Source organism: Triturus cristatus, chromosome 1_2 (assembly GCF_964204655.1).
Source record: "Triturus cristatus chromosome 1_2, aTriCri1.1, whole genome shotgun sequence".
Lineage (NCBI taxonomy): Eukaryota > Metazoa > Chordata > Amphibia > Caudata > Salamandridae > Triturus > Triturus cristatus.
Window position 1 is genome coordinate 1196510200 of NC_140580.1, and position 13602 is coordinate 1196523801.

General features: G+C 53.9%; 1 protein-coding gene across 3 annotated transcripts in view; it reads right to left on the reverse strand.

Annotated features, from left to right (window-relative positions):
• Nucleotides 1–13602, reverse strand: part of COL27A1 (collagen type XXVII alpha 1 chain) — a 2221286-nt gene that overhangs the window by 792549 nt on the left and 1415135 nt on the right. For all 3 annotated transcript variants that reach the window (XM_085614179.1, XM_085614180.1, XM_085614178.1), the window contains exon 30: nt 1142–1186. In XM_085614179.1, coding sequence (XP_085470305.1) covers nt 1142–1186 — 45 coding nt within the window. The remainder of the gene's footprint in view (nt 1–1141; nt 1187–13602) is intronic.

The window sequence follows — 13602 nt, forward strand, 5'->3', positions numbered from 1 at the left end:
CAGATACGTGAGGAGCCTCATGGATATCCACCTGGGCAGATACGTGAGGAGCCTCATAGATATCCACCTGGGCAGATACATGAGGAGCCCCATGGATAGACACCTGGGCAGATACCTGAACAGCCACCCAAGCAGACGCCTCAGCAGGTACCTGCGTAGTCGCCTGATAAGGTACCTGAGCAGCCACTAGGATATCCACCAGGGCAGATACCTGAGCAGCCACCTGGGCAGATACCTGGGTATAAGTCTTGGCAGCTACCTGATAAGATATCTGATAAGCGACCTTGGAATATACATAGGTATATATAGCAGGCTGATAAGATATCTGAAAAAGCCACTTGGGCAGACACCTGGGCAGATACCCAAGCAGCCTCCTGGCTATCCACCTGGGCAGATACCCGAGCAGTCTCCTGGATATTCACATGGGCAGATACCCGAGCAGCCTCCTGGATATTCACCTGGGCAGATACCCGAGCAGCCTCCTGGATAGACACCTGGGCAGATATCCAAGCAGCCTCCTGGATATCCACCTGGGCAAATACCCAAGCAACCTCCTTGATATCCACCTGGGCAGATACCTGAGCAGCCTCCTGAATATCTACCTGGGCAGATACCCGAGCAGCTTCCTGGATATCCACCTGGCAGATACCCGAGCAGCCTCATGGATATCTACCTGGGCAGATACCAAGCAGCTTCCTGGATATCCACCTGGCAGATACCCGAGCAGCCTCATGGATATCTACCTGGGCAGATACCAAGCAGCCTCCTGGATATCCACCTGGGCAGACACCCGAGCAACCTCCTGGATAGCCACCTGGGCAGATACCTAAGCAGCCTCCTGGATAACCACTGGGGCAGATACCCGAGCAGCCACCAGGATATCCACTTGGGCAGATACCCGGGCAGCCTCCTGATATCCACCTGTGCAGATACCCGAGCAGCCTTCTGGATATCCACCTGGGCAGATACCTGAGTAACCTCCTGGATATCCACCTGGGCAGATACCTGAGCAGGCACTTGGGAAGCCATCTAGGCAGCCACCAGATCAGCCACATGGGCAGATATCTAGGCAACCACTAGGACAGATACTGGGGCAGTCACTTGGGAAGCCACGTGGAAAGCACACTGAAATGCAACAAACCTGGATTCCGTCGATGCCCTCCTTTCCAGGCTCTCCTTGAAGACCCTTGTAAAAACACAGAACACAATCACTTTCATTACAGCTTTGCAGGAGTGCAAAGAGGTGAAAGGAGGAGCGAAACAGAAGAGAGCAACGAGGTGAAAAGAGGAGCAAAGCAAAAGAGAGCAAAGAGGTGACTGGAGGAGCAAAATAGAAGAGAGCACAGACGTGAAAGGAGTAGCAAATAGAAGAGAGCAAAGAGGTGAAAGGAGGAGCAAAACAGGAGAGAGCAAATAGGTGAAAGGAGGAGCAAATAGAAGAGGGAAAAGAGGTGAAATAAGAAGAGTTCAAAGAGGTGAAAGGAGGAGCAAAACAGAAGAGAGCAAAAAGGTGAAATAAGGAGCCAAGAGAAGAGAGCAAAGAGGTGAAAGGAGGAGCAAATAGAAGAGAGCAAAGAGGTGAAAGAAGGATCAAAACAGAAGAGAAGAAAGAGGGGAAATATGGAGCCGATGGAAGAGTGCAAAGAGGTGATAGGAGAAGCAAAATAGAAGAGAACAAAGAGGTGAAAGGAGGAGCAAATAGAAGAGAGCAAAGAGGTGAAAGGAGGAACAAAACAGAAAAGAGCAACAAGGTGAAATAAGGAGTCGATAGACCATAAGGAGATCAAGGGAGGTAGCAGATGGCGCAGCACATGCTACACACGGGTGAATGGTGGCGCACACAGGCGAATGGTGGATCAGGGAGAGGAGCACACACAGCACATGGGTGAATGGTGAAGCAGGGCAATGGTGGAGCAGGGAGAGAATCACACACTGCGCATGGGTGGATGGCAAGCAGAGAGAGAAGCACACACTGCACAGAGGTGAATGGTGGAGCAGGGAGAAGAGCACACACTGCACATGGGTGAATGGTGGACCAGACACAACAGCACACACTGCACACGGGTGAAGGGTGGAGCAGACACAGGAGCACACACTGCAGAAGGGTGGATGGTGGAGCAGGGAGAGCAGCACACACTGCACATGGGTGGATGGTGGAGCAGGGAGAGGAGCACACACTGCACACGGGTGAATGGTGTAGCAGAGAAAGGAGTACACACTGCACAAGGGAGGATGGGGGAGCAGAGACAGGAGCACACACTGCACACTGGTGGATGGTGGAGCAGGGAGAGGAACACACTGCAGAAGGGTGGATGGTGGAGCAGGGAGAGGAGCACACACTGCACATGGGTGGATGGTGAAGCAGAGACAGGAGCACACACTGCACAAGGATATATGGTGCAGCAGGGAGAGGAGCACACACTGCACAAGGGTGGATGGTGGGGCAGGGAGAGGAGCACACACTGCACACAGGTGGATGGTGGCGCAGAGACAGGAGCACACACTGCACACAGGTGGATGGTGGAGCAGAGACAGGAGCACACACTGCACGTGGGTGAATGGCGGAGCAGGGAGAGGAGCACACGGGTGAATGGCGGAGCAGAGACAGGAACACACAATGCACAAGGGTGGATGGTGGAGCAGAGACAGGAGCACACACTGTGCACAGGTGGATCGTAGAGCAGAGAGAGGAGCACACACTGCACATGGGTGGATGGTGGAGCAGGGATAGGAGCACTCACTGCACACGGGTGAATGGTGTAGCAGAGACAGGAGCACACACTGCACAAGGGTGGATGGTGGAGCAGAGACAGGAGCACACACTGCACACTGGTGGATGGTGGAGCAGGGAGAGGAACACACTGCACAAGGGTGGATGGTGGAGTAGGGAGAGGAGCACACACTGCACACAGGTGGATGGTGAAGCAGAGACAGGAGCACACACTGTGCACAGGTGGATCGTAGAGCAGAGAGAGGAGCACACACTGCACATGGGTGGATGGTGGAGCAGGGATAGGAGCACTCACTGCACACGGGTGAATGGTGTAGCAGAGACAGGAGCACACACTGCACAAGGGTGGATGGTGGAGCAGAGACAGGAGCACACACTGCACACTGGTGGATGGTGGAGCAGGGAGAGGAACACACTGCACAAGGGTGGATGGTGGGGCAGGGAGAGGAGCACACACTGCACATGGGTGGATGGTGGAGCAGAGACAGGAGCACACACTGCACACAGGTGGATGGTGGAGCAGAGACAGGAGCACACACTGCACACAGGTGGATGGGGAGCAGGGAGAGGAGCACACACTGCACACGGGTGGATGGTGTAGCAGTGTAGCAGGGAGAGGAGCACACACTGCACATGGGTGAATGGTGGACCAGACACAAGAGCACACACTGCATACAGGTGGATGGTAGAGCAGGGAGAGGAGCACACACTGCACACAGGTGAATGGCGGAGCAGACACAGGAGGACACACTGCACAAGGATGAATGGTGGAGCAGGGAGAGGAGCACACACTGCACAATGGTGGATAGTGGAACAGAGACAGGAGCATACACTGCACAAGGGCGAATGGTGGAGCAGAGAGAGGAGCACACACTGCACACAGGTGTATGGTGGAGAAGGGTGAGGAGCACACACTGCACAAGGGTGGATGGTGGAGCAGAAAGAGGAGCACACACTGCACACATGTGAATGGTGGAGCAGAGAGAGGAGCACACACTGCACATGGGTGGATGGTGGAGCGGGGAGAGAAGCACACACTGCACACAGGTGAATGGTGGAGCAGGGCAATGGAGCACACACTGCACATGGGTGAATGGTGGAGCAGGGAGTGGAGCACACACTGCACACGGGTGGATGGTGGAGCAGGGTGAGGAGCACACACTTGCCACTGGTGAATGGTGGAGCAGGGCAATGGAGCACACCCTGCACACTAGTGGATGGTGGAGCAGAGACAGAAGCACACACTGCACACGGGTGAATGGTGGAGCAGACACAGGAGCACAAACTGCACAAGAGTGCATGGTGGGGCAGGGAGTGGAGCACACACTGCACACGGGTGGATGGTGGAGCAGGGAGAGGAGCACACACGGCACACAGGTGGATGGTGGAGCAGAGACAGGAGCACACACTGCACAAGGGTGGATGGTGAAGCAGAGACAGGAGCACACACTGCACGCGGGTGGATGGTGGAGCAGAGAGAGGAGTACACACTGCACACGAGTGGATAGTGGAGCAAGGAGAGGAGCACACACTGCACCCAGGTGGATGGTGGAGCAGAGACAGGACCACACACTGTGTACACGGGTGAATGGTGGAGCAGGGAGAGGAGCACACACTGAACACAGGTGGATGGTGGTGCAGAGACAGGAGCAAACACTGCACACGGGTGGATGGTGGAGCAGGGAGAGGAGCATACACTGCACACTGGTGGATGGTGGGGCAGAGAGAGGAGCACACACTGCACACGTGTGGATGGTGGAGCAGAGAGAGGAGCACACACTGCACACAGGTGAATCGTGGAGCAGAGACAGGAGCACACACTGCACAAGGGTGAATGGTGAAGGAGGGAGAGGAGCACACACTGCACACGGGTGGATGGTGGAGCAGAGACAGGAGCACACACTGCACACGGGTGGATGGTGGAGCAGGGAGAGGAGCACACGTGGCACACAGGTGGATGGTGGAGCAGGGAGAGGAGCACACACGGCACACAGGTGAATGGTGGAGCAGAGACAGGAGCACACACTGCACATGGGTGGATGGTGGAACAGGGAGAGGAGCACACACAGCACACAGGTGGATGATGGAGCAGGGAGAGGAGCACACACAGCACACAGGTGAATGGTGGAGCAGAGACAGGAGCACACACTGCACAAGGGTGGATGGTGGAGCAGAGACAGGAGCACACATAGCACATGGGTGGATGGTGGAGCAGACAGGAGCACACACTGCACATGGGTGAATGGTGAAGCAAGGAGAGGAGCACACACGGCAAATGGGTGGATGGTAGAGCAGGGAGAGGAGCACACCGGGCACAAGGGTGGATGGTGGAGCAGGGAGAGGAGCACACACTGCACACAAGTGGATGGTGGAGCAGAGACAGGAGCACACACTGCACAAGGGTGGATGGTGGCGCAGAGACAGGAGCACACACTGCACACGGGTTGATGGTGGAGCGGAGACAGGAGCACACACTGCACACAGGTGGATGGTGGAGTAGAGACAGGAGCACACACTGCACACAGGTGAATGGTGGAGCAGGGAGAGGAACACACACGGCACAAGGGTGGATGGTGGAGCAGGGAGAGAAGCACACACTGCACACAGGTGGATGGTGGAGCAGGGAAAGGAGCACACACTGCACACAGGTGGATGGTGGAGTAGAGACAGGAGCACACACTGCACACAGGTGAATGGTGGAGCAGGGAGAGGAACACACACGGCACAAGGGTGGATGGTGGAGCAGGGAGAGAAGCACACACTGCACACAGGTGGATGGTGGAGCAGGGAGAGGAGCACACACGGCAGAAGTGTGGATGGTGGAGCAGAGACAGAAGCACACACTGCACACGGGTGAATGGTGGAGCAGACACAGGAGCACAAACTGCACAAGAGTGCATGGTGGAGCAGGGAGTGGAGCACACACTGCACACGGGTGGATGGTGGAGCAGGGAGAGGAGCACACACGGCACACAGGTGGATGGTGGAGCAGAGACAGGAGCACACACTGCACAAGGGTGGATGGTGAAGCAGAGACAGGAGCACACACTGCACGCGGGTGGATGGTGGAGCAGAGAGAGGAGCACACACTGCACACGAGTGGATAGTGGAGCAAGGAGAGGAGCACACACTGCACCCAGGTGGATGGTGGAGCAGAGACAGGACCACACACTGTGTACACGGGTGAATGGTGGAGCAGGGAGAGGAGCACACACTGCACACAGGTGGATGGTGGTGCAGAGACAGGAGCAAACACTGCACACGGGTGGATGGTGGAGCAGGGAGAGGAGCATACACTGCACACTGGTGGATGGTGGGGCAGAGAGAGGAGCACACACTGCACACGTGTGGATGGTGGAGCAGAGAGAGGAGCACACACTGCACACAGGTGAATCGTGGAGCAGAGACAGGAGCACACACTGCACAAGGGTGAATGGTGAAGGAGGGAGAGGAGCACACACTGCACACGGGTGGATGGTGGAGCAGAGACAGGAGCACACACTGCACACGGGTGGATGGTGGAGCAGGGAGAGGAGCACACGTGGCACACAGGTGGATGGTGGAGCAGGGAGAGGAGCACACACGGCACACAGGTGAATGGTGGAGCAGAGACAGGAGCACACACTGCACATGGGTGGATGGTGGAACAGGGAGAGGAGCACACACAGCACACAGGTGGATGATGGAGCAGGGAGAGGAGCACACACAGCACACAGGTGAATGGTGGAGCAGAGACAGGAGCACACACTGCACAAGGGTGGATGGTGGAGCAGAGACAGGAGCACACATAGCACATGGGTGGATGGTGGAGCAGACAGGAGCACACACTGCACATGGGTGAATGGTGAAGCAAGGAGAGGAGCACACACGGCAAATGGGTGGATGGTAGAGCAGGGAGAGGAGCACACCGGGCACAAGGGTGGATGGTGGAGCAGGGAGAGGAGCACACACTGCACACAAGTGGATGGTGGAGCAGAGACAGGAGCACACACTGCACAAGGGTGGATGGTGGCGCAGAGACAGGAGCACACACTGCACACGGGTTGATGGTGGAGCGGAGACAGGAGCACACACTGCACACAGGTGGATGGTGGAGTAGAGACAGGAGCACACACTGCACACAGGTGAATGGTGGAGCAGGGAGAGGAACACACACGGCACAAGGGTGGATGGTGGAGCAGGGAGAGAAGCACACACTGCACACAGGTGGATGGTGGAGCAGGGAAAGGAGCACACACTGCACACAGGTGGATGGTGGAGTAGAGACAGGAGCACACACTGCACACAGGTGAATGGTGGAGCAGGGAGAGGAACACACACGGCACAAGGGTGGATGGTGGAGCAGGGAGAGAAGCACACACTGCACACAGGTGGATGGTGGAGCAGGGAGAGGAGCACACACGGCAGAAGTGTGGATGGTGGAGCAGGGAGAGGGGCACACACTGCACACGGGTGAATGGTGGAACAGGGAGAAGAGCACACACCGTACACGGGTGAATGGTGGAGCAGAGACAGGAGCACACACTGTACGGAGTGAATTGAGTACAGGAGCACACTGTGCACAGAGGTGTAGCGAGACCATTGCCTGTAATAAAAGACACTTTGGACAAAATATTTCACCCACATATGGTGCCTACAGATTTCTTATTAGAACTAGCGACCCTTTGTCTAAAGAAAAATTTCTTTGCATTTAAAGATGAGTTTTTTCTACGGGTTAAAGGAGTAGCCGTGGGCTGTCCCTTTGCTCCAGACACTGCGAATATTTTCATGTCCTACTTTGAGGACAAGTGGTTCTATGGGGATTTAAATACACTCAAGGAACATATTAAGTCCCGGTCTCCATACATTGCCGAAATGTTCTTTATGTGGACTGGCCAATCCTCGTTAAATCCCATGAATGGCTAAAAGACAGGTTAGCAAACCTCAAATTTACTATGACGTATAACAAGAAAAACTGATTTTTTTCGATATTTGGATTTTCACAAGACAATAAACTTCTGGTTAATGTATACACTAAACCAAAGGATAAAAACACCCTACTGCACTTGGAGCGCAGTCATCCTAAAACACTCATAGAGAATTTGCCCTATCGGCAATTTCTAAGGATTCGTAGAAATTGTTCTAAAATAGAAGATTTTTTCCAGAAAGAAATACTAGGAAAATAATTAATGGAGAGAGGATTCCATGAAACAGGCGTGGAAAGTTTACTCACTCCCAAAGTAAGACAAAAATGACACCGCTTACATGTGGGCTCACAGTTTTCCCAATGGCTAACACGATAAAGACAATTGTACATTCCCGTTTGAACCCATTGAGGTCTTTCAATATTCAAAAGCCTTTATTTGTCTTTAAAAAAGACAAAAACCTTCGCCAACATCTAGTGAAAGCTGCGAGAAAAACAGCAGATAGATCATTGCCACAAGTCTTAGGACTTCCGCCAGTCATGGGACACGGCGAATGCCATAAACGAACAGCTAGTAAATTCACTAAGAACAGCAAGAGCAGAAGAATCCAAGGGAACATGTGGAAACAGAGAGCCATGTCAAAGTGCAATAGCAAAAATGGTGTCTACCATATCACTTGCCCTTGCCAGAAGACATAGATCGGCCAAACCACAGAATCCTACAGCATCGATCAAGAATAGGATGCAAAATACAGGGAGCCCCATTGGTCTCACATTATGAAACAGCAGCACACAGCACAAATGATATAGAATGGTCAGTCCTATATGAAACACCGAAAACAATTAAAGGAGAACGCATTGAGAATCCAGGTCTCAGGATGGAAGCACGCCACAGTGAAAGTCCCACTGTCACACAAGGGCTAACTCAACACGAGGAGGCTTGGTCACTGATGAATACATGAGAATCTTTATAGGAAAGGACCACCATTTTGAAGGCGCTACCGTAAGAGAACGCGTCAATAAACGGACATTAGGACGGAAGCAACTGAATGAGCTCAAATTGTGGATAATGAAGGGCGACCCCCCCCCCATATGATTGTCATAGCAAGATAAAAAATTAAAATACAGGTTGTGTTTGACATTTAAGACTGATGAGGTGATAAGTTGGAATAACATCTCCCATGACTTTAGGAAGTGACATGGAATATGATTAAGATGACTAGGCGATAAAATCCAGACAGGTTATGATTCCAACACAGATGATTGCGATTAGACGACTCTGATGGAAAATTTAATTTTAGATTTGACATATTCGTTTAAGGTCCAAATCACGATGGATGATGGTGTATGAAAGCAAAGATACCTTTTCGTATTGATCGCATAAATGAATGATATGATAAAGATGATTAAAGAAACAGGTTCGTATTCCAACACAGATGATTGAGTAAACAAGACATTGATGTAAATGCGCTTGGTTGCTTTATACAATTGCAGCCTTAATTTTGACTGGTGATAAGACACGATTGGAACGATACTCCTCATGGTGCAAGATAAATGCAATTTTTGTTCGTCATATGGGGTTAAATGATATAATTTATCAATGAGGAAATAATGTCACAACACATTAGGAGATGGTTATATAATGATATGTGTATGTAGGAAGGTGGGATCCTTCTGCATGGTTACCCCCACTTTATGCCTGGTGCTGTGATGGGTTCTGACTAGTCCAACTGGAATCCTGCTGATCAGGACCCCAGTCTCTGAGCTTTCTCCTCTAAATTGGACATGGTGAGTACTTTGGCACATCTCAGATTGGACACTGGTATACCCTTGTCAGTCCCTAGTATATGGTACTAAGGTACACAGGGCATGCATAGGTACACTGGGGTCCCCCATGGGCTGAGGCATGTAATATGCCACCCATGGAAGACCACTCAATTTGTAACTACAGGCCTGCCACTGCAACCTGTGTAAGCTGGTGCTAGCACCACTTACAACATATATGGGTTTCCCTATATCTAAGGACAATGCACTTAAAACCTATGTCACCCCTAAAGCAGGCTTTTCAATCCTGAAGACAGGGTCCTCGGTTCTAAGTGCGAGGGTGGCCCTGCATGAGCAGGACACCCCTACCACCTTCAGAGTCCATTCTCCTGGGTTGTAAGAGCATCAGCGATTACGATACATAGAGTGGCCATGCGTCATTACGAGTGGCAGCAAGGGCAGTTCTACCATCCATGCATCCTTGGCAGAGAAGGACTGGAGAGGGTTCTTGGCCTCAGATGGGCAGGAGGCCCTTGACACACAGGGCCGTCTTCAGCACTGCCCAAGGTATTCGCGCGTCCGGGAGATGATGGTACTGGACTCAGTCAAATCCAAAGCTACAGGAACAGATGGCAACCAAACAGGCAAGATGAAAAAACTGTTCTGGACATGACAAACTCCGAGCCCACTGGGTGCAAATCTGAACCTGATGGCTGAAAAATCACATCTTGTGACTGAAGACTTCTTCTAACAAAAACAGCTTGCAAAGGTTCGACCCCAAAGCTAGATGACTGGAGGACCTCCAGCCATGCATGCCACAACCATCCTTTTTATACATGTCCGTTTTCGCTCTGACCAGTGGAGGAGTCGGCATGAACTGAACACGGCAGCTACCCAAGGCTGCAAGCCCTGGCATAGGTTGCTCCTGTTTGGGCTTCACGAGATTTAATCAATTCGTGCTGCACTTCAGCCTTTCCTGCTCGCCAAGCACGTCAGAAGGAGATGCAGCGGAGCATCATTTCCCAAGCCCCGCACTGTGGCTGCAACATATCTTTAGATTTTAAAAGCAAAACTCCCTTTGTACTATTATTTAATGAGGAGGGAGCTAACATGGCCACTATCACTAGGTGGTGCCGGATGCTGATAAGCACTGCTTTGTCCTTCCCTGCAGGAACGGGTCACCCTACTATGAAGGGCTCTGCAAAAAGCACTGTGGAAACTGGAGTGTCTGGGGAGTCTGAGATGTCCGGCTGCGCCTCATCTTGAGTTCCTATTGTCTTTACCTTCGATAATGGAGGCTTTTCTTGGGTCCATCATCTCGGCCAAGCAGCACCATTCTGGCACTTATTGTGCGAGTGACGGTCGGCTGCCAATGTGCATGGTGCTTCTAGCTCTTGTGCTTGTAATGGATACCTGTCATCCAAACCATGCTGCCACTTCTGGTGCTTGTGTGGCGGCTGTCATGCTGCACTGTTGTCACCTCTTGTGCATATGAAGGCTTGCAGCAAGTTTGCACAATGCTGTTACCCTGGTGCCTGTGTGGGTGAGCGATCTTTTGCACCAAGCTGCAACATTTGCTGCCTGCGCTGATCAGCTGTGAGGGTGAGCTGCAGATCAGCCCCCCATGCTGCCACCTCTCGTGCATGTGAGGGTGAGCTGAGGATCAGCCCCCTGTGCCGCCCCCTCTCGTACATGTGAGGATGAGATGCAGACAGGCCCCCCATACTGCCACCTCTGGTGCATGTGAGGATGAGCTGCAGATCAGCCCCCGTGCTGCCACCTCTTGTGCATGTGAGGGTGAGCTGCAGATCACCACGTGCTGCCACCTCTTGTGCATGTGAGGGTGAGCTGCAGATCAGCCCCCGTGCTGCCACCTCTTGTGCATGTGAGGGTGAGCTGCAGATCACCACGTGCTGCCACCTCTTGTGCATGTGAGAGTGAGCTGCAGATCAGCCCCCTGTGCCGTCCCCTCTCGTACATGTGAGGATGAGATGCAGACAGGCCCCCCCATGCTGCCACTTCTCGTGCATGTGAGGGTGAGCTGCAGATCAGCCCCCGTGCTGCCACCTCTGGTGCATGTGAGGGTGAGCTGCAGATCAGCCCCCTGTGCCGCCCCCTCTCGTACATGTGAGGATGAGATGCAGACAGGCCCCCCCATGCTGCCACCTCTCGTGCATGTGAGGGTGAGCTGCAGATCAGCCTCCGTGCTGCCACCTCTGGTGCATGTGAGGGTGAGCTGCAGATCAGCCCCCTGTGCCGCCCCCTCTCGTACATGTGAGGATGAGATGCAGACAGGCCCCCCCATGCTGCCACCTCTCGTGCATGTGAGGGTGAGCTGCAGATCAGCCCTTGTGCTGCCACCTCTGGTGCATGTGAGGATGAGCTGCAGATCAGCCCCAGAGCTGGCACCTCTTGTGCATGTAAGGGTGAGCTGCAGATCAGCATCTGTGCTGCCACCTCTCGTGCATGTGAGGGTGAGCTGCAGATCAGCATCTGTGCTGCCACCTCTCATGCATGTGAAGGTGAGCTGCAGATCAGCATCTGTGCTGCCACCTCTCATGCATGTGAGGGTGAGCTGCAGATCAGCCCCCGACTTGCCACCTCTCATGCATGTGAGGGTGAGCTGCAGATCAGCCCCCATGCTGCCACCTCTTGTGCATGTGAGGGTGAGCTGCAGATCAGCCCCTGACCTGCCACCTCTCGTGCATGTGAGGGTGAGCTGCAGATCTGCCCGTGCTGCTACCTCTCGTGCATGTGAGGGTGAGCTGCAGATCACCACGTGCTGCCACCTCTTGTGCATGTAAGGGTGAGCTGCAGATCAGCCCTTGTGCTGCCACCTCTCGTGCATGTGAGGGTGAGCTGCAGATCAGCCTCTGTGCTGCCACCTCTTGTGCATGTGAGGGTGAGCTGCAGATCAGCCCCCTGTGCCGCCCCCTCTCGTGCATGTGAGGGTGAGCTGCAGATCAGCCCCTGTGCTACCACCTCTAGTGCATGTGAGGGTGAGCTGCAGATCAGCACCTGTGCTGCCACCTCTTGTGCATGAGGGGTTGAGCTGCAGATCAGCATCTGTGCTGCCACTTCTCATGCATGTGAGGGTGAGCTGCCGATCAGCCCCTGACCTGCCACCTCTTGTGCATGTGAGGGTGAGCTGCAGATCAGCCCCCGTACTGCCACCTCTTGTGCATGTGAGGGTGAACTGCAGATCAGCCCCCGTGCTGCCACCACTTGTGCATGTAAGGGTGAGCTGCAGATCAGCCCCTGTGCTACCACCTCTAGTGCATGTGAGGGTGAGCTGCCGATCAGCCCCTGTGCTACCACCTCTAGTGCATGTGAGGGTGAGCTGCAGATCAGCACCTGTGCTGCCACCTCTAGTGCATGTGAGGGTGAGCTGCAGATCAGCATCTGTGCTGCCACCTCTCATGCATGTGAGGGTGAGCTGCAGATCAGCCCCGTGCTACCACCTCTTGTGCATGTGAGGGTGAGCTGCAGATCAGCCCCTGTGCTGCCACCTCTCGTGCATGTGAGGGTGAGCTGCAGATCACCCCATGCTGCCACCTCTTGTGCATGTGAGTGTGAGATGCAGATCAGCCCCTGTGCTGCCACCTCTCGTGCATGTGAGGGTGAGCTGCAGATCAGCCCCCGTGCTGCCACCTCTGGTGCATGTGAGGGTGAGCTGCAGATCAGCATCTGTGCTGCCACCTCTCATGCATGTGAGGGTGAGCTGCTGATCAGCCCCGTGCTGCCACCTCTTGTGCATGTGAGGGTGAGCTGCAGATCAGCCCGTGCTGCCACCTCTCGTGCATGTGAGGGTGAGCTGCAGATTACCACATGCTGCCACCTCTCGTGCATGTGAGGGTGAGCTGCAGATCAGCCCGTGCTCCCACCTCTCGTGCATGTGAGGGTGAGCTGCAGATCAGCCCGTGCTGCCACCTCTCATGCATGTGGGGGTGAGCAGCAGATCAGCCCCCGTGCTGCCACCTCTCGTGCATGTGAGGGTGAGCTGCAGATCAGCCTGTGCTGCCACCTCTCGTACATGTGAGGATGAGATGCAGACAAGCCTCCCCATGCTGCCACCTCTTGTGCATGTGAGGGTGAGCTGCAGATCAGCCCCCTTGTTGCCACCTCTCATGCATGTGAGGGTGAGCTGCAGATCAGCCCCTGTGCTGCCACCTCTCATGCATGTGAGGGTGAGCTGCAGATCAGC